Source organism: Platalea leucorodia, assembly GCF_965183815.1.
Source record: "Platalea leucorodia genome assembly, chromosome: Z".
Classification (NCBI taxonomy): domain Eukaryota; kingdom Metazoa; phylum Chordata; class Aves; order Pelecaniformes; family Threskiornithidae; genus Platalea; species Platalea leucorodia.
In genome coordinates this window covers 67,419,080-67,444,580 of record NC_138858.1, presented here as the reverse complement: position 1 = coordinate 67,444,580, position 25,501 = coordinate 67,419,080, and the positions used below count along the sequence as shown (strand labels likewise).

Here is a 25,501-nt window from a genome sequence, read left to right as displayed (position 1 = left end):
TATTTTGTAACTAAGACTTGTATAACACTGCTGCAGGCAAACTAGTAGCTAAATTTGTGTGGTTTTGTAAAAGGTTAAAATGTTTCAGTAACATGCTTCATAGTGGATTTACTTACCCCTCTGCAAGCTGAGTACTAAAGGTGGATACTTGCACTGATTTGCTTAGGCCCATGTTTACTGTAAAGCGTTTTGTTAAGGGATATCTGTCTTTAATACTTGACAATAAATTTCATGTGTTCTCCTCATAAACTGTGAGTAGGACCTTTTGGTGACCCAGTTAGTCTTGCTTAGTAATTCAGTTTGTGAAGTTTCTTTTTGTTTCAGAAAGTTCTTGCTCACTTCTTTGCAAAGAATTCCAATGTTCAGCTAGGATGAATGCTCTGGAACATAAAAGCATCTATTAAAATCTGTTTGTTTTTTGTAGAAACTGTCACATTGGCCCCTTTTTGCTTATGGTCCTCAACCTTTGGCATCCTGGCAAAATCAAATGCATAAATGTACCTGTCAGGGACTTTGGCTGTAGCAGTAGCAGCAATTTGAAACACCTGAGTGTTGGAGGGAGATGGGTTGAGGAAGAGGACTAAGTTTCTCATGATTGCACACTGGCTCATGGTTTCTATGGTCTGGATGTGCCAGTAGGAAACAACAAGGATTAATAAACTGTTAGCTTCTGGAGAAGATGGTGTGAGGAAAGGGATGAGCATGTTTTTTTGTTTTGAATTTATAGTTTAGAATGTTGCTACTTAATTTCTGCTAAGTTATTACTATTTGGTGGAAGGATTTGGTATTTTTTTGTCAAGATCCTAGGGTAAAACTTTTTTTTGATATATACATCTATCATGTATAGCAGGTGCATGGATGATCTTTTCAATCTGTTAAACTGCATATCAATGACACATTTTAAGAGCTGCAAGACCCATCACCCACACGCTTTAGAGAGACAAATTATTTTTTAGTTATGCGGGTCTGTGATTGGGTTTGCATATTGGGTCCCAGTCTTGTGGAGCAATACAAGATGTAAATGTCCCTATATGCTATATTATCACCTGACTGAGGTTTAGGTTTCTTAGTTTCTTAATTACCAGTCATTTCAGGAGAAACATTCAAACTTCCCATGTGGCTTAGAAGCAGTAGGGTTAGTTTGGCTGGTAGTAGGTTAGTGTATTAGTTTTTAGCCTTTGGCAGAGAGGCTTTGTTTTAAATGTTGTTTTTGTTTTTAAATCAGGAGCCAATGAAGTCGAGAGCACCACAGCTACATTTGGAATACAGATTCTACAAGCAGCTAGGATCTGGAGGTAAAAAGCAGTGTCATGCATTTTACTGTGATGTAATCCAGGATCAATTTTTCACAGAAGTTTTCTGGTTTAGGTGTATAAATTTATTTAATAAAGTGTCCCTAGTTAGTTAAAGCAGAAAAAAGCTCCATGAGTCAGTGGATTAATGTATAAATTTTTCTAGTATTATAAGACTTTTTTGTTCTACTCTTCAAAGTGTGTCTATGAAATCCTAAGACTATTTAATAAGTCGTAAATGTGACAGAATTTGTGTGCATATGGGTATACCTTAAACTAAGCAGTCTTAAGGTATTCCCAATGTGTTGTCTTTGAATCAACACTGTAAATGCTGACCAAACTGCTAATCTACTAATCCTATATTTTTATATAAAGTTGCTACGATATTTAAATAGCTTTAGTCTCAGTTTTACTTTATTCCATTGATACAGTATATATTGCTGCTTACTAGTTTTAAGCCTCTTGAATACTTTTTTAAAAGTTTAACTTTAAATGCAGTTTAAAATTTGAATTTCTCATTTTGGTCCCCCTTGGTGCTTTTACACCCAAAAATACTCTTATGATGGTCCTCTCATAAGAGGGAACCTTTTGGTTTTATAGGTGAGCGATACCTAAAACTTCTCACATGTTTTTGTGCGTTTCACGAAACTGTATCTAGTTAGTTAGCAAGATATGAAGCTTCTTAAACTAAGGAAGTGAGCACAAATCTTCCCTAAATCAGTTATACCCTAGGAAAAAAAAATCTTATGATATCTTTTCCTTTAAAGTGTTCCTTTAATTCCTAGAATAGTTTTTCATAGGTCATGTAGCTAGTTACTTTTTCCTTTTTTTACTAACGTAGAACTTTATTGTATAAAATGGACTACTAATAGTTGTTTTCTACATGCACACTTGTGGTTTTTTTTCCCTATCAAAGGCATCTTGGATTTTGTAATGGTGATTTTAAAGTTATGCTTAACCTGCTGTAAAATACTATTTAAGCTGAAAAGTCATCTCCAAAAGTCAGGGAATACAAAATGAACATGCCCATACCACTTTCATTTAGTTGCATTGAATGTATGTGGTGTTACGACTTTTAGTACTTTTTAGTACTACTTTCACTTCCAAAATTCAGGATCATATGTTCATTGATGCACAGACTGGATACTGTTTCTCTAGTTAGATAGCTTTGAAAATTTTGTGCTCTTCTTTAAAGACTCTTCTAGGGAAACATACTTTCCAATACTTTCATGTCATATAGAACTTTTTTTTTTTTGATGCTGTAGTATGAATGCTCTGCAGCCAGGAATCTTTAGAGATAACTCTTTGCAAGACATGACATTGTCTATTCCTGTTCAGAGATGGAAAATGAAGTTATAGAATGTCTAGTCAAAATGAGTCTTAGATGCTTGCTAATTGGAGAAAGTCATCAGGGTATAATGTCTGGTTTTTTGTAAGTAGTTGTAAATTGTCAGTGTACACTAGACTAGCATTGTGAAATGTCTGATAAGTGGAAAGCAGAGATCTTAATTGCTTAACTAATGAGACATGGCAACCCACAAGTTAAGGACAGTACCCAGCTTTGAAAACCAAGGTGTAACTATCTAAAATTGCTAAGGAGTTGTGTAGTGGAGGTAAGAATAAAGCTGTAATTGCTAGTTCAGATTGCAGAAAATAGGCAATGCTTCTCAGAGGTAGGAACCCTTATGGGAATATTTCTTGGGAAAAATGTCTTGGCAAATGTAATTGTGTTTACCCTATTTTTTACTGAATAAGACTGAGGGACTGTGTTTTATGAAGAATGTAGGCAAGTCAGGCTTTGCTTCAGATATCGTTCTGTCTTTGTAACCCTTTTTGTTGGTTGCAACAACTTTGTCACTTTCTCTGTTGCCTTATTGAAGTACTGTAAGGGTGAATGATCTCTCTGAGACCTTTGGGGTGAAAACAAGAAGATAAAGCTGATGAGTTACTAGCCATCTCAATATTTATGAAGAGCCTTGTTATAGACCTCCTCTGTTTTCAAAGTAGCCTGCTTTTATTCCAAAGTAAAAGCCTCCCCCAGCAGGAATAGAACCTGTAAGCTCCTTTTTGAGTCTTGTTTGACTTTCTCAGGCATCTCACTTGAGACTCATTTTAATGGGTCTTGTGGGAAAGACTCATCATGAAGAAAGTAATATTCATGCTTCCATCTTAGAGAGAAGTTAAAAAAAAATAAAATTGCTGATTCATTGTCTTTCTGCAGCATTCTCCCTTGTTCCATCTTTGTAGGAGTTGGGCCCTCAAGCCCAGGAAGTTACACAGCCTAAGATTCTTTATAGGAAAAAAAGTTGCAGAAATATATAATTTCTGTCCTCATGTAATCTGAGGCAATTGGTTTTACTTTACTGATTTTTCATGACATACGTGTTTACTGTCAAGTGTAGATTTAAGAAATTTTGTCACATGAAGAGCTGGAAAACACAGTGGTGGAAAGTTGATGGACCAAGTGATAAATTCAGGAAGCAGTTAATCCTTCCTACATAGAACAAGAGATAGTAAAAATCTTATGCCAGATCTGTCTCTGTATATAGTGTTGCTTTATGGACAGTGGTTGTACTTTTGTCAGAGAGAGAGTAAATTGAAGAAAGTGTATCCTCATTGTGCAAGAGGCGGAAAAGTCTGTCACAGGAGGTATAAAAATAGCTGTTATTGCTGGAAGAAATTTGAAATATAGTAATTGTGAGCAGATAGGAGGTTTCTCTGATAAGTAATTACTTGCTGTACTAGCAGTTCCAGTTGTCTGAAGCCTTCTGGCTTCTAAGCTTCTAAAAATCCATGTTTGCAGGCTTTCTTGATCATGATGAAGTAGTCTTTTCCTTAGCTCTTTTTGTTTATTCACACAAGACTTCTTGTGGTTTGGCTGGTAGCTTTATGCTTGAGTGTGGACTGCTTATTTTGCATTTAATTGTATTAAATAGCCTTTCCACTTGTTCTCCTCATGTATACATGCATACACATCTATTAATAGCAAGTGACTACTAAAAAATGGTTTCAGAAGCAACTGGTGAAAAGGAAATAGTACTCCCTTTCTTTCGCAATTTTGTAAGCAGAGCCATTATTTCCTATAATCAAAACTTCATTTTTCACAAATAAGAACTATTAATTCCACAGGCTATACTACAAACAGGCTCATACTTAGTGTGAAATAACCTGAAGCTTAAGGGATAAAATACCTGTAGCCCCTATGAAATCCCAGTTTATTTGGGAGCGGCATGGGGAGGAGGGAGAGGCATTAACGTGTGAATGAATAGTTCTGGAAAGTTACTTTCTTGAAATATCTTCCTGAAAGCAAGTAAAGAAAATGTAAGATTATCTGTTGCCAGTAACCTTCTGACGCTTTTTAATAGAGCATCTTGGTGCTTCCTCTGATCTTGTGAGCGTCCTTGATGGAAAGAGTAGCATTTTGACATTGTATGTTTTCTTGGTATTCCTTTATCTCCAGACAGTATTTGTCTACTATGAGTCTACTTAATTATTCTTATAATATCCTTTTTTCTTTATTTTCTAATGACCTTGTGACTTAATTTTTTTCTTATTATTAATTTCTGTGGTAAGGGTTTTGCTGTTCTGCTTCTTGAATGCCATGAAGATGGAAGACATGCTTGAGTGAAGAAAATTTGGGGGATCTTTTACATTTCTGCTGCCTGAAAGAACAAGGAAAAAACAGACATGAAATATGGTAGATGTGCAGTTTTTATACACAAGACTTTTGAACTGAGAGTATTCATTCTTTGTATTTAATAAAAAGTACTTTTGACTTGCATGAAAAAGCATTAACATTTCAAAACTATTCCTTTGGAGAGAATCTGCTCATAAAGAAGGCTTATAATCTGTAACTTTACTCTCAAATATGCTTTTTACTGAACATCCCTGTGAATGTGCAGTGGCATGTAAGTGTTTGTCAGGGAAAAAATGTAAAGAATCTTTCTTAAGCAGGAAGCATTTTATGTACTTTTGGGCTTTTTTTGAAATATTTTTAATTATTCAGTGGAATGGATCTAAAACTTATTAAAAATAGTTCTTAAATTTAGTTTAAAGAGGTGGCTGATTTTGGTCACATCTTTATTTAGCTTTCATTTAAGTTTTATATACTAATAGAGATTTTCATGAAAATTGCTGTCCCTCTTCTGCCAAAATTTTGTAATTCAGTAACTAAGCATGCTCCTGTCATGAAGTTTGAGATCATTCAGTCAGTATGCAGAAATTTCTAGTCAACTGAATGAGCAACCTACAGATGGAATTTTAAAATATCTTTAATTCCAATAAAATTTCAAAGTATTTTTTCTTAATATCCAAGTATGAATGATAAGAAAAACTGATACATTATCCTAAGCACAGTACTACAAATAAAACTGTAGCTGAATTCTTACCTGAAGTTACATTAAGACTTTTGGAATGAATAGAAGAGTTTTGTATTTTTTATTGATTTTTGTATTCATCTTTTATGCTATCAATCTTTCTCCTCATGGTAAGAAGATGAGCTGTAGATGTTTTTCATGTGCTATTCCCATAATTTAACTGCACCTAAATTCAGTGTGCTTCCCTACTAGGAGGGACTGAGGGGGAGAGAAATCAGTAACTGCTGGCTCAATTTGAGTATTGAACAGTAAAGCTGAGTTTTTGTTTTTGTTTTTTTTTTTTTTAATGTGGGACTTCTTCAATTTAAAAACATTATTATTTTAAAATACTTTATTTCTTTGACATGTAGGTATTTACAGTATGGTTCAGTTCCCTTTTGCAATAAGGAGTCTGTGTACATACTGAAGTTATGTGTTGTTATGTATTGAAGAGTGTGAAAACCACTCAAATTTTATTGTCTGATTTTTCTAACATCTCTTAAAGCTGTGGGTTATTAATCGTAATGGCTGGGAGTCTTTACAAGTCAATGAGGACTGTCTTGTATTTACCCATCTGATAAGTGGAATAAAAGAATGGCAGGTTGCTCCTGCTGCTTAACCTGCCTTGGTAGAGCTTGTGTCTGCAATGCTGCTGTTTTACTTAGAACAGACTGTTACTATAGTACCTGTCTATAGCAACAAGGGGTACCCATTGTTAGATTTTAGCTTTTTCATTTGAGGTCATATTTGAAAGAGACAAAGATCTGTTCAGCCATGGATTATCCTACTTCTGAAACTGTTGTATTAATGTTTCAGAGAAGGCAGATGCTTAGTATTGTTAATGGTATTTTCTTTTTCTGAACTTTTGTACTTCTGTTCTTTTAGCTGAAGTCTAGTTAGCACTTCCACTCTTAAAACTGGCAGCCAAATACTTTTCTTACAGGGTGACTATTGGTCAGTGCGTGTATAAGATACATATTTGCATACTATGGAAGAAGGTATTGTATATTAAAAGGTTATGGCCAGTGTGAAATGAATGTTAAGTATTGCATTCTGTACATAAGAATCTTTTCCATGGTTTGGTACTATGTCATGTGGTAAATGTGCTCTGCATTGCTATCTAAAAATACATTTTTCAGTTTTGAGGTCATGAGAGCCTGCCTCAGACAGAACAGAATCGTACTAATTGGACAGTGGTAATGAAAAAGTTACCATTAGGTTAGTGGTTGAAGAAGATTGCAGTGCTGGCATAATGTGATTTTGGAAGATACAGAAATGTTACCAGATCACTTGTGTACATATTGACTAGTAAATGCTGTTAGTGTAAGAAAAAGACTGTATGTAATCTTGAGAAGTTGCAGCCAGGGAAGTTCTAAGCTTTTGTGCATGGTGGTTAGCTGCTGTTGCAGAGGAGTGGAGTCTGCTCACTATTTTGGTAATCAGGCTCAGTAGAATACTTATTTTAGCATTTTGAGTGTGTCAGGATTCTCCAGATTGACTGAGTTTTGGCTTGGAAATGTAGCAAATTCAGTTTGAAATACTCTGAATTTCTGGGGGTTTTCTTTGTGCAGAGTGCCTTAAGGCTTGAGGTTGAACACTTCTTTGTTACAAGGTACATTATACACAGTTTAATGTTGACTGTTAGGGTAGACATTGCTGTGTAGAGTTCTTTCTTTGATTTCTGTGTTGAAAAGGTGTTTGATAGGCTGAAGGCCAAGAATGAAATTCAGTACTTCAGTGCTTTTTCCTGTAGGTAAAGAAAAAAAAAAAGGTAATGAAAATGTGGTTCTCTGTCTAATTTCAGTTCAGACCAGCTTGAGTGTGTGTGAGATTTTAAAGTTCAATGACACCTTTTCAATTTTTTTATACAACTCTATTCAGGATATAGAACGCATGAGACAGATACTGGCACTGAAAGTGAGGCTATCTTTTGTATTGCAGGTTGTGATAGGTGATTTTTTTTTAATCTTTCACTGTGAACCACTAAAAATACTACTTTTATCTGGGAGAAGACAATGGGGTTTCAGATTGCTATTGAGATCACCTCTAGCTCACCTCCTGGGCCGTAGCCACCTTCCCTCCCACTTCAGTCTGTGGAAGAAAATGCAGCACAGCATGGTCTCATCATAGTGTTCAGGATCTGTGCTCTGCTATAAGTCTTCCCAAGACAAAATTATCATTGCTTTATTATGATCTCTTAATTCCTTTCTCAATTGGTAGATTGTAACTTATTTACTAGATTGATATTTTACCATATCATGAGGAAATATCTCAACAAGACTACTTGATTGTAGCGCTAGAAGTAAACTGTAGCTAGATTAATGTAACAAGTGATCATTTTTGTTCATGAAACTTACGGAAACAGTATAAAATAACTTATTCCAGTCTATATTTTTCAAAATATTTTGGGACTGGTATCCTGCACTTGCTGTTGTTACAGGATAAAAACTTAGCAGAGTTTGAAGTGAGTTAGAAAAGATTTTTACAAGAGTACTCTAATGCAATAATGTGCAAACATATTAATTAATTGAGTGTTCCCAGTACTTAAGTAAAGCAGTAATAATTTTCTGGAGCTTTGGATTTTAGAATATAATGTCATTTCGAAAACAGGCGCGTTATGTTTCTAACAGTTGGTAACAACGAAAGTTGAAGACAAAATGCCTAGCTGTTAACTATAGAGTTAGTAAGTAACTCAGTTCAGGGTAGTGTTAGTTTTACATATGTAAGTAATGTTTTATGAGTTCTTATGTGTGTGTCTTTGAGTTGTCTCACTTCATAACCTGTCCATATATCTTGCTAACAGTCACTCAGCATAAATACAAAGTGGTTTTTTTTTTAGTAACTTTACATGAATGTTGCCTTTAGCTGTACTCTTAGGTAGGCAGCTGAGAATTCACTCTTAAACTGAAAACTGACTTTTTTCCATTTTTTTACTAATGCTGTCCTGCTTTATTAATTTTGTTCTACTTTGATTGGGGTTATTATGTAGGAGAATAAACAAAAGCAGTTAGCTGAAGTGTTTTTTAATCTCTATTAAATAATAAAAATACAGGGCAGGTGAACTTACAAAATCATGCTCTATGGTTAATTTAAAAATGTATTGTTAAAAGCACTGAAACTGAATCAAATAATGAATGTCTTCACTGAAGAGGTATCTGTTCATATGCACTGTTAATCTGTGTACTGATGACTGCTATGGTTTTGTGAGTTGTTTAGGGAAAAAGCTGGCTTGGTTTTGAGTTCCACTGCTGCTGAAACACTTCAACAGGAAGGCCGAGCTGCTCAATTATTAATGTGAATATACTAATATTTAGGTTTAAGTGAATGAATGATTATGATAATTACAAATTTTTTTTTTTAAGTGTAGTCCAACCAAAACTAAGAAATGTTGCTGGGAGGTTGTTTTTTGTTTTATGCCAGTCCTTTCTAGCATTTGGATTAAGGAAATGTACAGAATTTTCTCACTTTATACTTAAAGTAATTTTTTCTGTAGAATAAGTGCAAGAGATCTGGTGATAATGGCAGCTGCATAAATTTAAATGTAACTTATAGGTGTACATGTTAATGTTTCTGAAAAACAGCAATTACTGACCTTAAGACGCCTAGTGGTATACAAAAATTTGTATTAATCTTGGAATATGACATCACACACAGATTTCAGAGATTAATCACTTTTTTGTGTAAAATATAAGATAGCTGTACTTTTGAAGGAGGCTTGATGGTATGGTTGACACAACATTGTGAATGTTAGATAAATGGATACTTAATAAGGCTTACAATAAAATACATGTCGAATTCTGTTTTAGTAATGTAAATAATTAGATCTATTTTAATGGAAAAATCTTACTGTTATATTACTATTTCTTATATTTGCAAACATATCCTTATATGTAGCAATAAGAAGTGTAGTCTAAGTGTTGTGGTGCATGCTTCCAACATGCTGTTTTAGCAGTGCTGAAGTCATACATCGTGTCTCATTTCATGTTTGAGTTTCACAGTGCATGGATGATCATGGTTTCAGTAGCCATGAAGTGCTACATCTCCAGAGATTTTATGGCCTTTTGTGTATGCATGGTTTTGTGTATGCTGCTTTGGTTCAAGTCAAAAACCACATCTGGCACTACCCTGGATTTTGCAATCGCTTGCTTTCAGAGGCTTCAGGGCAGACTCTGTAGTATTAGTAGCGAATACTTGTGTTTGTGGCAGGTTGTTGAATTGCATCCTTGACAGGGTACCAGTTACAAATGTGCCATGGAAAATGGCCATTACCGCAAATCTTTGATCTACTCAAGGTATTTTGCTTGTGTCCAATCAATTGCCACATAAGAAAATTACCCCACTGCCTTTTATTTGTAGTTTTATAGGAAACTGAATATGGAACAGCTTGTTTTGCAAGTGTGATCTTGTGTATTTTACTGGCTTTTATGGATCTGATTTAACAAATGGTCTAAGCAATAATGCAGATAACATCAGCAGGTGTGTTTCTTGACTGGCTCAGAGCAAACTCTAAAAGAAAACTAGTATTACAAGAAACTGGAAAGCACTGAAAAGCTGCTTGCTTGTTTAATAGCTTTACAAATTTAGGTTGTATTTTATAGAGATATTTTGGCAAGATGCGGCTCAAAATTAAGTCGGTGGTAGACTGGGAACACAAGGTTAAGTACAAGTGGTATTGCCATTGACCCCTGTGTTACATAGTTCTTTGACAGTCTCTGCTGGTTGTTTACCAAGTTAATTTTTTTCCTCAATGAGGGCACACACATGCAATAAGTGAGGGTACTGCGTAGTATCTGTGTGAAAGCTGAAATTTTTGCCTTAAGATACTCATCAGTGTTCATGCTAGTCATTATGCATATTGCATTAGATAATTACAGTGAACAGCATGTAGCCTCAGGCTTAAGTCAGGTTTGATGCTAAAGTTCTTGAAAAAGATAGTAGCCAAGGTGGCTAACGGTGAGGAACTACTGTGGTGCATTGACCATGGCTGGATGCCAGGTGCTGACCAAAGCTGCTCTATCACTCCCTGCCTCAGCTGGACAGGGGAGAGAAAATCTAATGAAAATCTTGTCAGTCAAGATAAGGACAGGGAGAGATCACTCACCCATTACTATAATGGGCAAAACAGACTCAACTTGAGGAAATTAGTTTAATTTATTACCAATCAAATCAGAGTAGGATAATGAGAAAATAAAAAGTAAATCTTAAAACACCTTCCACCTCCACGCCTCCCTTCCTGTTGGGCTTAACTTCACTCTGGATTTTCTCTACCTCCTCCCCCTGAGCGGCACAGGGGGATGAGGAATGGGGGTTGTCGTCAGTTCATCACACGTTGTCTCTGTTGATCCTTCCTCCTCAGGGAGAGGAATACTCACATTCATCCCCTGCTCCAGCGTGGGGTCCCTCCCACAGGAGATAGTCTTCCATGAACTTCTCCAGCATGAGTCCTTCCCACAGGCTGCAGTTCTTCATGAACTGCTCCAGTGTGGGTCCCTTCCGCAGGTTAGAGTCCTTCAGGAACAGACTGCTTCAGCATGGGTCCCCCGTGGGGTCACAAGTCCTGCCAGCAAACCTGCTCCAGTGTGGGCTCCTGTCTCCACGGGCCCACAGGTCCTGCCAGGAGCCTACTCCAGCATGGGCTTCCCATGGGGTCACAGCCTCATTCAGGCATCCACCTGCTCTGGCGTGGGGTCCTCCATGGGCTGCAGGTGGGTATCTGCTCCACCGTGGACCTCCATGGGCTGCAGGGGGACAGCCTGCCTCACCATGGTGTTCACCATGGACTGCAGGGGAATCTCTGCTCCAGCGCCTGGAGCACCTCCTTCCCCTCCTTCTTCACTGACCTTGGTGTCTGCAGGGCTGTTCCTCTCATATATTCTCACTCCCCTCTCTGGCTGCTGCTGGTGTTGTGCGGGTTTTTTTCCCCTTCTTAAATACGTTATCACAGAGGCGCTACCACGATTGCTGATGGGCTCAGCCTTGGTCAGCAGTGGGTTCGTCTTGGAGCCGTCTGGCTTTGGCTCTATCGGACATGGTGGAAGCTTCTGACAGCTTCTCACAAAAGCCACCCCTGTAGCCCCCCCTGCTACCAAAACCTTGCCACGCAAACCCAGTACAACTAGAAATAACTTCTCCGTGATTTTCTTTATTTTAAAGATGTTTGACAGATACAGTTGTAATCAACCAATAATGTTTTCTTTATTCTCATGTTTTTATTTTGTTATCATTAGAGGAACTCAGACCTGTCAGCTTTAAAAACTTTCTGGACATCATGTACCCAAACATGGTGGACTAAAGCATTTGAGTGTTAAACCCGTCTTGTCAGATGACAGAGGTAGCTCTATTCAATAACTCATTACTCAGTGCAAAGAAACTGGGAACAGGAGAAAAGAAAACAACACTTGTTTTCCTTTTCTACTCTCTGAATATAAAGTGAAGTATAAGTCTGACTTACTAATATTAAAATACTGGAGGGATTGCAATGTATAGAGTTATGGAAAACATGACTGACTGGAGGATATGTGCCCCTTATTTGATATTTTGGTAAAATTTTTGATTTTGCTGATGTACAATTTTTGTAACAGCATGATAATTTATCCGGAATACTTAATGCAGTTTTCTTGATCTGATAAACACAGGGTGGTAGTCTTGTATCGTTAGCTTTTCAAGAAATTCTTGAAAATAAGCTCATACAAAGAGTAGAAGTGTCAGCTCTGCTGTTTTGTTTGCTCGTGCTGGCATTAGTAGCATTATCTTCAACGTGTGGTTTCTTTGTAAGAACCATTTTAAGCTGCTTGTCCGTTTTCTGAGGGGTAGTTTAGTGAAAACTAGACAATATAATCCATAAATCCACTTAACTGGGCACACGTAAACTGCAATAAGCCAAAAGTGAGCAAACAAACAAGTACTGCTGTTCATCATCTCCGCATTCCCGTTCTTCTGCCAGGATCTCTCCTGTGTGTACTGTATGCGGCACAGCCATCTGACTCAGTGAGGGCTCCAGTGTCAAGCTGTACATTTAATATTAGCAAAGCTTAGTTTCTTATTTTTAGATAAAAAAAAAAATATAAGTTCTCATATTTTTTCCAGCACCTCAGTGGATAGACTTGTGCACTTTTTGTGTATGGCAGCAGTGTTTTAGGTGGCTAATGAAAACTAGCTTTTCTAGAAAAAGAAACGGGAATCCAAGCAGTATTCAAGTAATAAATTTCCAAGTCAAGACTTTCTTTATTTTTGTCATGAGTAAAATGGGATTGAAAGTCACATTGGCTTAAAATGGATTTACAGTTTTATGACAGGGCAGTCACGTTAGGCATTGTAGATGGCTTTAGTAAATTAAGTCCATTCAAATAAGTGTTTTGCTTATACCTAGATATTTATACTTGCTCATAAATAAATATGACTCATATCTGAAAATAAGGATACTGTATTCAGAGTTGTAAACCTAGAAAGAAATTAGATGTTTTAGTGTTAAAGTAATTTAGTGTGAGTATGTGATACTCTTTTTAGGCCGCAGGTAAGTTTCTTCATTGGTGGAAGAATAGGAAGTTACTTGCAACTTCATATAGTGACATTAGTGTGACAAGCATTGCATTCTGCACATAATTTGCAGGGAGGTACTTATTTTTAAAAAGGATTTTTGAGACTGGGGCAGAAGATCTATCAAGCTAATAGGAAGGGTTAAATAATAATCAAAGTATATTATTGAGCAAGATATCTAAGAACACTGACTTTAGTTTCGCAGAAAGAAGACTGGAATGTCTTGCACGTTCCCAGTATTTCCTTCTTGTATTCTTACACTAAAGGGCTTCAGTGGTTGAAGCCAGACTAATTTAAAATGGGAATAAAATACATGCCCTTAATTGGTAATAAGTGTTGGAATATCTTGTCAACAAAAGAGTAAATTCTTCATTTCCTAGAAATGAAAGTTTCTTTGTTTTCCTAACTTACTCTATTTTTCTTAAAAATTTATATATAAGAGCTTACATTTATATCTCTGTTGTGGGGATATTCTTCATTATTAACATGTTACTTTCTGACCTTTCTTCTGGAGATCTAGAGACATGAAGAAATAATGCAAATAACAGAATGATGTTAAGTTATTGTTTTTAAGCAAAAACAGTAAGACTTTTGATTAAAAAAAAAAAACCACCCCAAACTTTGATACTTTGAATGGTTAATATGACATTATTTTATAAACACAGGTCACTTTGGACATAATAGTTCATATCTGCCTTGCAGAAGTTAGTGACAACATGTTAAACACATTTTTGGGGTATTCTGGAGTTTTCATCTAATCAGATGATCAAGTGTTGTAGGTAGAATAAGTCCTATTCTGACCATGTTAAATAAAATGAAATTGATCACAGCTGAAACACTAACTCCCTGCCCTGGATGTATACTTAACAGGAGTTGCTGTGGTGCTTTCATGGTATGATGTGGTAGAATAAAATGTTGAAGGGTGTTTTTGACATCTCCTGTAAACACACTTCTGAAATTGGCAACTCTGCCTGCAAATCTGACAATGTCACAAATTCCTTTCTACAAATGTTTCTTCTTTTACTAGCATGTAGTCATGCAAATGAGTTCTGTAAATCTAGACAAAGCCCAAAAGTCTTCTGGCTTCTGTATTTTTGAAGTGCGTTAAATATTTTAAAATGTTATAAAGATACACGGAGCAGATGCAGTGGTAGTAGAGGAGACTAACTTCTCTTGAGAATATTTTGGAGTTAATGTCTTTAAACATGGAAATATAAGAACAGATTCTCAGAATATGTCTCAGGCCATTACAAGCAGTGCTCTTTCTTCCAAATTCCCAGTGCTTTTCTTTCTCTTTATACGCTGAGGTGGTTTGGTTTTTTTTTTGACTTACATTTCTGTACATCCATTGGATAACTTAATTTGCTGCTGCAGATACATCCACATTTCCATGTGTAATTCCACCATACCAGAAAGTGGAGGCAGAAAACTTGAATTCTAGAGTTATGATATCTCTTTATGTGTACAAATATCTTTTCTGATCCATTATCTGATAATTAGGGATGATATTTTTGAAATTAAAACCACTGTCTTGTACCATGTTCTGATGTAATGTGCAATGTAGTCTATGCTCCTTCATTAGTAGCAATAAGCTACTGTTGTGAAGTCTTTCTGAAATGGGTATGATTATGCATGTTAAGTATGTTAGTATAGATATAGATATGATTATGCATATTTAAAAAATGAATGGATGCTCTAGTCTTCAGAAAATTGAACAGTTAAACTGGATTTTTAGGGCTTATGTTTTCATTATTCTTGCATGTTGGGAAAGAGATTAGTGAAAATGCTCTTAAAAAATGCTGCATTGATTTACTTTTAGTTTTGCTAAAACAGTAATTTTTTTTTTATTTTTTTTTTTTTAACCCAAAGCTGTAGTGGACACAACTACAGATCTGTGCTCTTAGTGTGAATAGCACTGCAGTAAGCTATGGAAAACTTGAGACTTAATGTATCTCAAAAAACACCCAGAGTTAGGGCTGTTTTCATTTTTAAACTTACATTTAATCAACAGAGAAAGAAGACGAAATCCAGTGTTTCATTAGGGTATTCTGAAAATAGATTTTGTAGTTCTGTATAGTACAGTATTGTAACAATGGAGACAGTAGAAAAAGCTCATGTGAAAAGGAAAATATGTTTTCAGAGTATTGAATATTTTGAGTAAATGAGACACAGAGAATACATACTGAAGAGCAAAAAAAAAAAAATTCTAGAATAGCTAGCTTTCTTAAGTGAACAAAACTTATTCTGCTGAATGAGGAAGAGGTCCTGTGCATATGAGGAAGTGCAAGATGGATAGCGGCAATGATATCAAGCTATTTTTAATTATATAGTCACACAATGGATATATACAAAAAGGCAAAAGTAAAATTGGATCATAAGGCTTTAAATATTGATATTTTCCAACTTCTGGATTGCCTGGCTTCTTAAGGCAGGTGTTTATATAAAACTATAAAGACCAGAAGTGCAGAATATTTTTGTATTGATTTTTGGAATATATGTGCTGCTCATCATATTGGTAAGTTATGTGAGTATATATGAAGATATATGAAGATGAAGAAAATGTTGTATTTTTGCTAATGTAATTTTAAATGCAGTGCTTGAGAATATTAAACAACACTTCCAGTCTTTTGATGCCTGCATTTATTTTGTCAAATATTCTTTCAGGAAGCACTTTCCAATGAAGTGGGTAATCTTATGTGCACTAGGAACTTAAACTGAAAGTTGGTTATGTCTCTACTAGAGGTTTAGATACCTTTAACTGATTCATTAAACATATTTAACTGATTCTCCTGCTATGCCAGGAGAAACCTTGTTATATGGACATGCTTATTATGCTTCTATTCAGGGAAAAGAACAGAAGTAATTTTTCCAGTTAATGTAGCTTTGCTGGTCTAAGCTGTGCACATCGGGATACCTTTGTTTAATGATTCCAGTAACAGACTAAGTAGTAAGGGAATCTCTTCAGTGCAACGCATGTGACTTTTAGCCCTAGTTTTCAAGAGATTTGTGGTGTAGGTATCACCAGCTGTCTGAGGAAGTGTGTACTCGAAGTATGTGTTCCTTCAGGGTTTCTGGAGTGCTGCCATAGAAAACTCAACAAAAATAAATTTTTGACACAATAGTGTAGTCTTCGTTTTTTATAGTTTTTGTGAACAGCAAATTAACGTATTCTTCAAATGTTTGTGTTGGAGGATATAACACTTATTTTATATCAGGAAAACTGTTAGACTTAGAAAGGTATCAAAGTGACAGTTCACATTTTAGGCTCCATGCAAGATTTTAAAACAAATGTAGCTTTAACACTAAATTTGCCTTTTGCCCTCCTAGGTAGATGTGTTTTATACCTGTTTACAGAGTATTTAAGAGATTGTTACCTGAACATACAGTGGGATATTTTTGTTCCCATACTTTATGTTTGGAAAGGATGTATGTTTTGTTCTGAATGTAATTTTTATTTTAATAATTTCCTAAGTTAAAAAAAAATAAAACTAAAACATAAAAATTTGTGTTAGTTAGTATAAAATTTTAAATGTGAAATTGTGTTTTATTCAAAGATCTTTTTATTCTTACTGTCAAATAATTAAAATTACTTAGAGAATTTAATGGATTCTTTCTGGACATCAATTTTTGAAAGAATTTAAGGTGGCGTTTGGTGTGATACTTCAGAAGTGAAATCAGGGTGAATCTTTATCATAGATTTCCCTTGAGACTTATAAAAATTCCCTTTGTCATTTGTTCTTACAATTACATTAAAAAAATACCTGTCCCTCATATGGTTTGAATTAATAAATCTCAATTTACCATACATTTTACTAGAAATCTAGATTTAAAAAACCCCAAACTTCCACTCTGTGGTGTTTAGATTTTTAATGGACTAACTCACATTTAAGAAAAAATGTTTTTGTTTATGCACTATCTAAATAGAAACCAAAAATAATGGAGGAAGAGAAGATGGGAGAAGCCTTCCAATGCAAATTTAAGTAGAAAATGCTTGTATTTGGAAAAAAATTTATACTAACAAGTGATGACTATAACAATTTGTCATCTATGGTATTTTTATTTTGATGATGCGTCTAAAACTTGACTTAATATCTCATTGAATTTGAGGATTTGATTAATATCTTTTGGATTTTTAAATTATTTCTATAGATAATAAGGTGGTTTTATTCCTGAATGTAGGTTTGTCATAGCCTTAATTGAAAAAGTTTAAATGCCTAGTTTTTGAAAAGGAGCTTATTTAAACTTCTCTTCATACCTTTTTAAAATCCTGCTGCAATTTACTGTTACAAAACCTAACAGATAAATTCTGATTTTTATTTTTTATAAAAAGCTTTAAATCTTTCACAAGTCAAACATGTAATATTCATAAAATATTTAATGAAACTGGTACTACCTTCATTACTCCTGTTGTATCTTTTACCTGTAGTTTTTCCAAGATTTTATTGTTGCTTTTGTGTGAAAAATGTATTTTTGACTTCAGATCAACTTGAAATCGTGTAGGAATTTTACTGTTATGTTCATTAATCTTATTTACCCCCTTATAATCACTTTGTATCTTCATTTTACAGATGGAATACCTCAGGTTTACTATTTTGGCCCATGTGGCAAATACAATGCTATGGTGCTAGAACTACTTGGACCTAGTCTGGAAGATTTATTTGACTTGTGTGGTAGGACATTTTCTCTTAAAACCGTTCTTATGATAGCCATACAGTTGGTAAGTAGAATACATCTTAATTTGAGAGTTAATTAGAATAACTAAGTCAGTCTTCAATGGTTTAAATGCTTATTTCACTTAAGCTTAATTTCACTGATGCTTAAGAGATTTACTATGTTTTAAATGGGTGTTGATGGCTTCTAAAGAGCCCGTCATACAGTTTTATCAGGCACTGTCTTATGTCACTTTCATTTACTTTGTTCTAGTTTTTCAAGAATCATTGAGTGAATGTAATGTCATTGTATCTTCGGGGTTCTCATAATCACAACCCGAAATAATGAATTTTAGTTTGACATATTCAATTAAAAAGCAAACCTGCATGAAATAAAAATTATTTTAATCTGCAAAAGCAGTTGGATGATGGGACTCCTAAATAGCATACAAATTTTTTCCTAGGCATTCTTGCAAAGAAAGCAAGCAAACAAAAAAATCCCCCAAACCCTTTCAGAAGTACTAAAAGAGCACCAAATTATTCAATGAAAGATTTTTTTTTTTTCCCCTTTTTTGAAGATTTCCTGATTTGATTCCACCCTGAGGGTGGGTGGAAGTGGACAAAGAGCAAAAGAGAAATAAGGCTTTGCATGTTTACCTTGATACAATGTGTTTTAAATAAGTCCTTATGGAATAGTAACGATATTGAATCTCCACTTCCCTAAATCGGTAGTGATATTTTTACCCGTGAAGGGTAAAAATAGCTGTTTAAAACATGACTTTAAGTGGATAACAGGCCTGCAATTGTAGACATAGACATATTCAGGATATTTACAGCCAAAATGACAAAGTTCATTTTTCAAAATGCTTAAATCACTACAGATCCAAAGATCATCTTTATTTAATACTTGCTGTTCTTTTCTGCATATGTAAACTTTGATAGAAAGCAGTCCAGCTAGAATGGAGGTTATATGCATATTGGTGAACTTTCAGTGCTTCTCTCATTTATACCGTTAATGTGTAATAGATCTACATGGAACTTTGCTGCTCACTGCTTGATGACATAATTTCTGGTTATAGATTTAATGTGCACAAAATATACTTGGTGCCAGCTGTTCTTAAAGAAGATAACTTCTGTTATATACTGATTCGTGTCTAATGTCCAGTGTGAAAGTTTCCAGTACATGATGTGGTGTATCTACGTAGAGGATGTGTACAATTTTCATTGACTTTAACTGGGAGATACCTCGTTGAGAGCAATAGCCCTTTGGTTTTAAGATAATAGAAGGGGTGATTTCCTCTAAATATAAAGCCAATGTAAGATATTTAGCTTCTACCACAATTGAATGTGGCAACCTCAAGCTTAAAGTAAACTTTCTGTTGCTTTTTCCTTTTATTAAAGATTTCTCGTATGGAATATGTCCATTCAAAGAACTTGATATACAGAGATGTTAAACCTGAGAACTTCTTAATAGGACGACCTGGAAACAAAACCCAGCAAATTATTCATATTATAGACTTTGGTTTGGCAAAGGAGTATATAGATCCAGAAACAAAGAAGCACATACCATATCGAGAACACAAGAGCCTTACAGGAACAGCTAGATACATGAGTATAAATACACATTTAGGAAAAGGTACGTGTGCTTTTTAAGTGTGGAAGCAAGAATTCAACAGCTATCATTTGTCTGAAATCAACTTGTTTTCAAGTTGTAATTTTTCTCAGTCTGTAGTCATTAAGAACAGCAAGCTTTGTGTATTTTGCAAAATTATAGTTTGTCCTTATGGAAGTATTATTTGTGGGAATAAGGTTCTCTGGTCTCTAATCATCATGGTCATGTCTCGGCAAATACTTATTTTTGTTAGATATCCATAAAAGAAAGATGAGGTGTATCTTTTTGTATCATAATGTCTTCACATTAGAAGTATACCACGGCAGGGTGGGGTGGGCAGGAAGTAGATAAGCTTATTAAAGATATCAAAGTGAATAGATTGCAACAACATAGGTTTTCAATGCTACCTTGCCAGTTTTTTTGATTCCTTTGAAATGCATCGTGTAGTGGAATAAAGGTAGCTTATATTTGATGCTGAATGTTTATACTGTTAATGAGGCTTTGTAAGAGTAGTTAAAGGTTATACTAGTGTTGTAAATATGATGAGCTAAAGAAATGACAGGATATATATAGACAGGTAAGTTGTTATTGAATAAATAAATTTAGCTGGAAAAAGGCACATGAGCACTCAAAGTGGCTCTTGTTTATTCTAATTATATAGAGGTTTTCTAGTGAAAACAGGTTTGACACCTTTGAATTTGTGTGAACTAGTTGCATATCATTGCATGGTAATCACTAATTAGGTTGCTCATTGAATTGCCCATAGAAAATGTTGCACAATACTTATAGTTCAAAAGTACTTCATGTTAATATGGCAAATGAGAAACCATTCGCGTTTTCCAGATAGCATTAAGGTGTTTTATCAATAAAATCAGACCGTAGGAGCTTGTGGTTAGCAGCTGTAGCTGATGAAATGACATTAACATGTAGAATCATAGAATCATTTAGGTTGGAAAAGACCCTTTTAAGATCAAGTCCAACTGTTACCCTGTGTTTTGAGTCACTTTTAAAATCTTTTTGGCAGTCCCACATCCTGGAGACATCATCACAGGGTGGCTGCCTTCCTTACATGCGTGCTTTTAGGGGGAAGTTCTGAAAATAAGACAAAATAATAGTTGCTTCCCTTTTTAAAGGTGGGAGATTGGGCTCTTGTGCCTGTCTTTTCAGTTTTTTTGGAGTTGCTTCTGTAGAAAGTGTAGAATTAATTAAAATAAGTAAAAGATATTTGAAATAGTTTCTGCTAAGTATATGAAGCACTAGTGTAATTCTTTTTACTTATGAATCAGGAATACACAAATTTCAACAATATTGTTTGTCAAAGAAACACATTTAATATCTAGAATATAACCAAGTCTTGTGAAAAGCAATTGAGATTCTGGGTTCTGTGAGGATCCTGGAACACAGCTTGCTTGACTAAGCTTAGTAAATGGGTTTATATGTAATGGAGCAGCTGTGAAACAGTTACCCAGTTCACTTTTCTTTTTTTGAGACTAAAGCTTTTGTACCTGAAGAAGTTAATCAGCCTACAAAGTTTAACTGTCATGTTGTAGTTGAACAGATGAAATGAAGCAGGTGAGAAATGTCTTTCTTTTGCTGGCAACTTGAGTCTTGGTAGTTTAAGGGAATTTTTTTGTTATTCTCACAGACTGCCTTTTTCTGATAATATAAACAAATTCTGGAAGCATCCTTTTTTTCAAATAAGCAATTTGTGAACAAGGTTGACGTGGACAAAAGAGCTGAGGAGTAGAAGGGCCTAAGTTTTGAACTTTGACTTAAGTACTTCAGTAGCCCTGATTTCCATATTTAGATTCCAAGACATTCTGTCCTTCTCCAGAATTTCTTCAATACCTGAAGTATGTCAGTGTCTTCATATACTTTTTGACTCAGATCTTCACTGATGAGCAAGATTTTTTTAAGCAAAAATAATCTTTATAATTAAATAGTATAAATAGCGATTCCTTTGAAAGATATACTATTGTGCACTTTTGCATAGTTAATGTCTGCAAAGCAATCTACACAGTTAAAAATGCAAATTACCACAGTTGTAGTTCATACCTTTAAATATTGTTTATTAGTATTCATTCTAAATAATTTATTCTCTCTGTTTAAGTAGAATACAGTGATAAAAAGTTTAAGAATTTCAAGGGTTTTAATAGATTGATTAAAGTAAATTTTACAAGAAATTGTGTAGCAGTTTACTGTAGGTTCCGGATTAAGACACATAGTTTGCAGTGCAATAGCAGATTAAAACATGAACCAGCCAAGTTGAACATGACCAACAGTGTGCCCTGGCAGCCAGGAGGGCCAACCATGTCCTGGGGTGCATCAAGCACTGTATTGCTAGCCAGTCGATGGAGGTGATTGTCCCAGTCTACTCTGCACTGGTGCAGCCTCAGCTTGAGTCCTGTGTGCAGTTCTGGGTGCCACAGTATAAAAAGAATCGGAAGCTACCAGAGGGGGTCCAGAGGAGAGACACAAAGATGGTGAAGGGTTTAGAGGGGAAGCCGTTTGAGGAGCAGCTGAAGTCACTTGGTCTGTTCAGCCTGGAGAAGAGCAGACTGAAGGGAGACCTCATCGCGGTCTACAGCTTCCTCACAAGGGGAAGAAGAGGGGCAGGCGCTGATCTCTTCTCGCTGACGACCAATGATAGAACCCAAGGGAATGGCAGGAAGATATGCCAAGGGAGATTTAGGTTGGATATTAGGGAAAGGTTCTTCACCCAGAGGGTAGTGGAGCACTGGGACAGGCTTCCCAGAGGGCTAGTCACGGTGCCAAGCCTGACAATATTCAAGAAGCTTTTGGACAACGCCCTCAGACACATGGTGTGAATTGTGGGGTTGTCCTATGCAGGGACAGGAGTTGGACTCGATTACCCTTGTGGGTCCCTTCTAACTTAGGACATTCTATGATTCTGTGAAAAGGTGGGCCACTGAAGGTGGTGCTTGCTTATAGAAGTGAAGAATGATGATTGGTAGTAGCTGTCATGGAAAGGAAGACCAAATGGCTAATGAAGAAAATGATGAACAGCTACAGGTTTCAGCATTACATATTAAAGCTAACAAACCTTTGAAATCTAAACTGCAGTAAAAACCTGTCATGTTTCAGGGGCTGGTTCACAAAGTGTTCAGTTATCCCTACCACAGGACTGCAATTTCAAGGCATAAGGGGAAGGCCAAACTCAGTGTCAGCCATCTGATATTCATCTTCCACAGTCAGTAACCAATAGCCTCTAAAGGTCGATTTTGTTTGATATTGGCTACTTCAGAGCTGACAGCTATCTTTGCTTTCAGCTGTCTACCCACATGTTTTCATGTGGACTGGGGAATGGAGGGGGAGAATCTCTCCTTATTTCAGCTGATACTTCAGAGCATCAGGATATTACCCTCATTCTGGTTTGTTCATCTTCAGTTGCTGGTTTAAGTCTCAGAAAACGTCTCAAAATTAAAAGGTACTGGTTATGTAGTGGACAGTTTAAATATCGGCATCCCCATTTGCCATAGCACATGGCCAGTGGTTCCTTTCCTCATTACAGTGTCTGGTGACTCTTGGCAAGGAAAGATAGATTCCAGTAGTAGACTACTAATCACAGAATGGTTGAGGTTGGTGGGGACCTCTGGAGGTCATCTTGTTCAACCTCCCTGCTCAAGCAGGACCACCTAGACCCAGTTGCCCAGGACTATGTCCAGAGAGATTTTTAGTATGTCCAAGGAGGGAGACTCCAAAACCCTTTGAGCAACCTGTGCCAGTGATATATGTTCCTGTAGTACATACAGAGCAGAAAACTTTCCCTACTTTATCACCACATTACATTGTTACTGTTTTAGTAGTTGCAGTTGGGAGTTTCAGATGGATAAAAGGTTTATTAATTTTTTTATTTAATATTCATTAGAGGTAATGGTCATGAGCTTAAACTAATATTTTTTCTTGGGTTTGTTTTACAGTTGTGTAAAAATACGAATCCTTTTCCCTTCTTAGTTAAATTTATTTCCACAGTGGTATTGAAACCATATCTGAGACCTGGCCTACTGGAACACCTTTTAGCCTTTCCCCCACGTTAGAAATTAAATACAGTATGCCAGCTTTATTTCAACAGTTCCTTTAGTGTTTGAAAATGGAAGGAGAATCCTGTCTTTATAGTACAGCAGTATTTACTAGAGTGCTATGATATTTTCTAGTTATGACCACAATGATGACAAATTTCTCATGACTCCAAGTCTTGTCATCATTGATGTTAGTGGGTCTTGAAATTCTTGATAAGAAGCAGTCTCTTAATTAAAACAGTATAATAGCGTATTCCAGGTAATTTAAATATAATGAAAGACCTCCTACCTCACCCATTCAAAATGCATTGTATATTAAGCTGGCCTGTATGTATTCACATAGTAAAAGGATGTGTTAAAAGTAACTGAACTATTGCAAGCTTGTCATGTTTGCTAGATCTATTATTCTTCACCAAGTAAAGACTGAAACTGCATTGTTGTTAAGCGATATTAGAGCCAAAGAGCTGTAAGATTAGATTAAATGATTTTTCATTTGAATAATAATAGTATAAATAACAGTATAAACACTAGTATTTCCTGATAGCATAATGAATATTGAACACTTTTAAAAGCTTGATAGCAGGGTCTGAGCTTCCTAAACATAACTTTTTAGAACACAAGTTCCTCAAGAAAAGGAAGCATTCCCTTTATTATGGTATACCAAGTTGATGTCAGCTTCAGGTGATACAACCAATTTTAAAACCAAATAAGCTTTTTTAGTCCTTCTTAAATAAGAGACCCCCCTATATCATTTAAGAAAATAACCCAAAACATAAAACTGGTAATTACTTGAAGAACATAACTGAATTTTGAGTGGATTACATGTCTGATATTAACACAAGAACATAGTAAATGATACTTTCTCCTTCAAGGGAGACTTTTCCACTTCTTAGGTAGAATCTTGATCTCTGGTTGGACAGGTTTATTTTTGTCTAATGGTAATCTGTTTAATATGTATGAAAGTTTTGCCAAATTTAGCTTGGGTGTTCTGTAGTTCTGTACCCCTCAGCCTGATGCAAAGCCATGAGGAAGAGCCAGTAGGTATATACTGGCTCCTCTGCAAAGGTAGCTGTGACAAAGCTAATACTCTTTTCAGTAACGTATCTCACTTTACTGTAGAAAGTCTCCTTCTCACAGGAGGTTCTCAAATATACAGATAATTCTTAAATGTAGGTGGAAAAGGTTTAGAGTGCCTTTCTGAAATCTTTACACTGATGTTACTAAACCATGCAGAGGAGCACAACCTCACTTAATAACTCTGCTTTAGTTCAAACTCGGAGCAGTGGTTCTTCTTGACCTGATTATTTTGCTGGCATTTCTTGGGCGACAGAGAACTATTCATCATGATCTTTTAGGTCTAACAAACACTGAACAGTATGAAAGGGGCTCTTACTTTCATAGCCTCTCCTTTATGCGGAAGGTTTTTTTTCTGTATATTCTGTGATTCCCCTCTAAAAATGTAGTATTTCTTTAATCGGTGCAGTGGTATGTACAGAACACTTAAGTTCTTCAAGCTCTGTTGTCCCTTTGGTTGCAGAGACTGTGGCATATAGGATATATTCAGCACTGAAGATACTGGTAGTAAGAGAGTTTTTTTAGGGCAATATTTTTGGTCTGTAGGTAATTTTCCTAGCAGCTTGAATGGTCTGATAGCAAAACTAATGCATGTATTACTGCTTCTTGACTATCTGGGATGTCAGCTGACCCTTTAAAAAAAAAAAAAAGTCTTTTCATTGAAGAGGGAGACTGTCAGGTTCACGTTCTCTTATAGGTTTATTTCAAGTATGCGTTTATTGAACTGTAACTTGTTCTATTTTAGTCTGTATGATTAATAAGAAAATATGTTGTCCTTTAATCAAAAGTACATTTTAGGATCCATAGTGTTTAAAACTGTCACAACAAGTGCATAGTAATTAGAAAGACTTAAATGTTTGCATATGTTTAGTCAAAACTTGCACAAGATTACCAAGGCCCGCTCCTTTGAGATGGATGTAGAAGGTGATGTATAGTTACTGAA

At 35.6% G+C, this 25,501-nt stretch overlaps 1 protein-coding gene across 4 annotated transcripts in view; it reads left to right on the top strand.

The window, feature by feature from the left end:
- The window catches only part of CSNK1G3 (casein kinase 1 gamma 3), a 68,323-nt gene that overhangs the window by 15,062 nt on the left and 27,760 nt on the right, over positions 1-25,501 (top strand). For all 4 annotated transcript variants that reach the window (XM_082335531.1, XM_082335532.1, XM_082335530.1 and 1 more), the window contains 3 exons: positions 1,226-1,295; positions 17,752-17,900; positions 19,234-19,468. In XM_082335531.1, the coding sequence (XP_082191657.1) occupies positions 1,226-1,295; positions 17,752-17,900; positions 19,234-19,468 (454 nt within the window). The remainder of the gene's footprint in view (positions 1-1,225; positions 1,296-17,751; positions 17,901-19,233; positions 19,469-25,501) is intronic.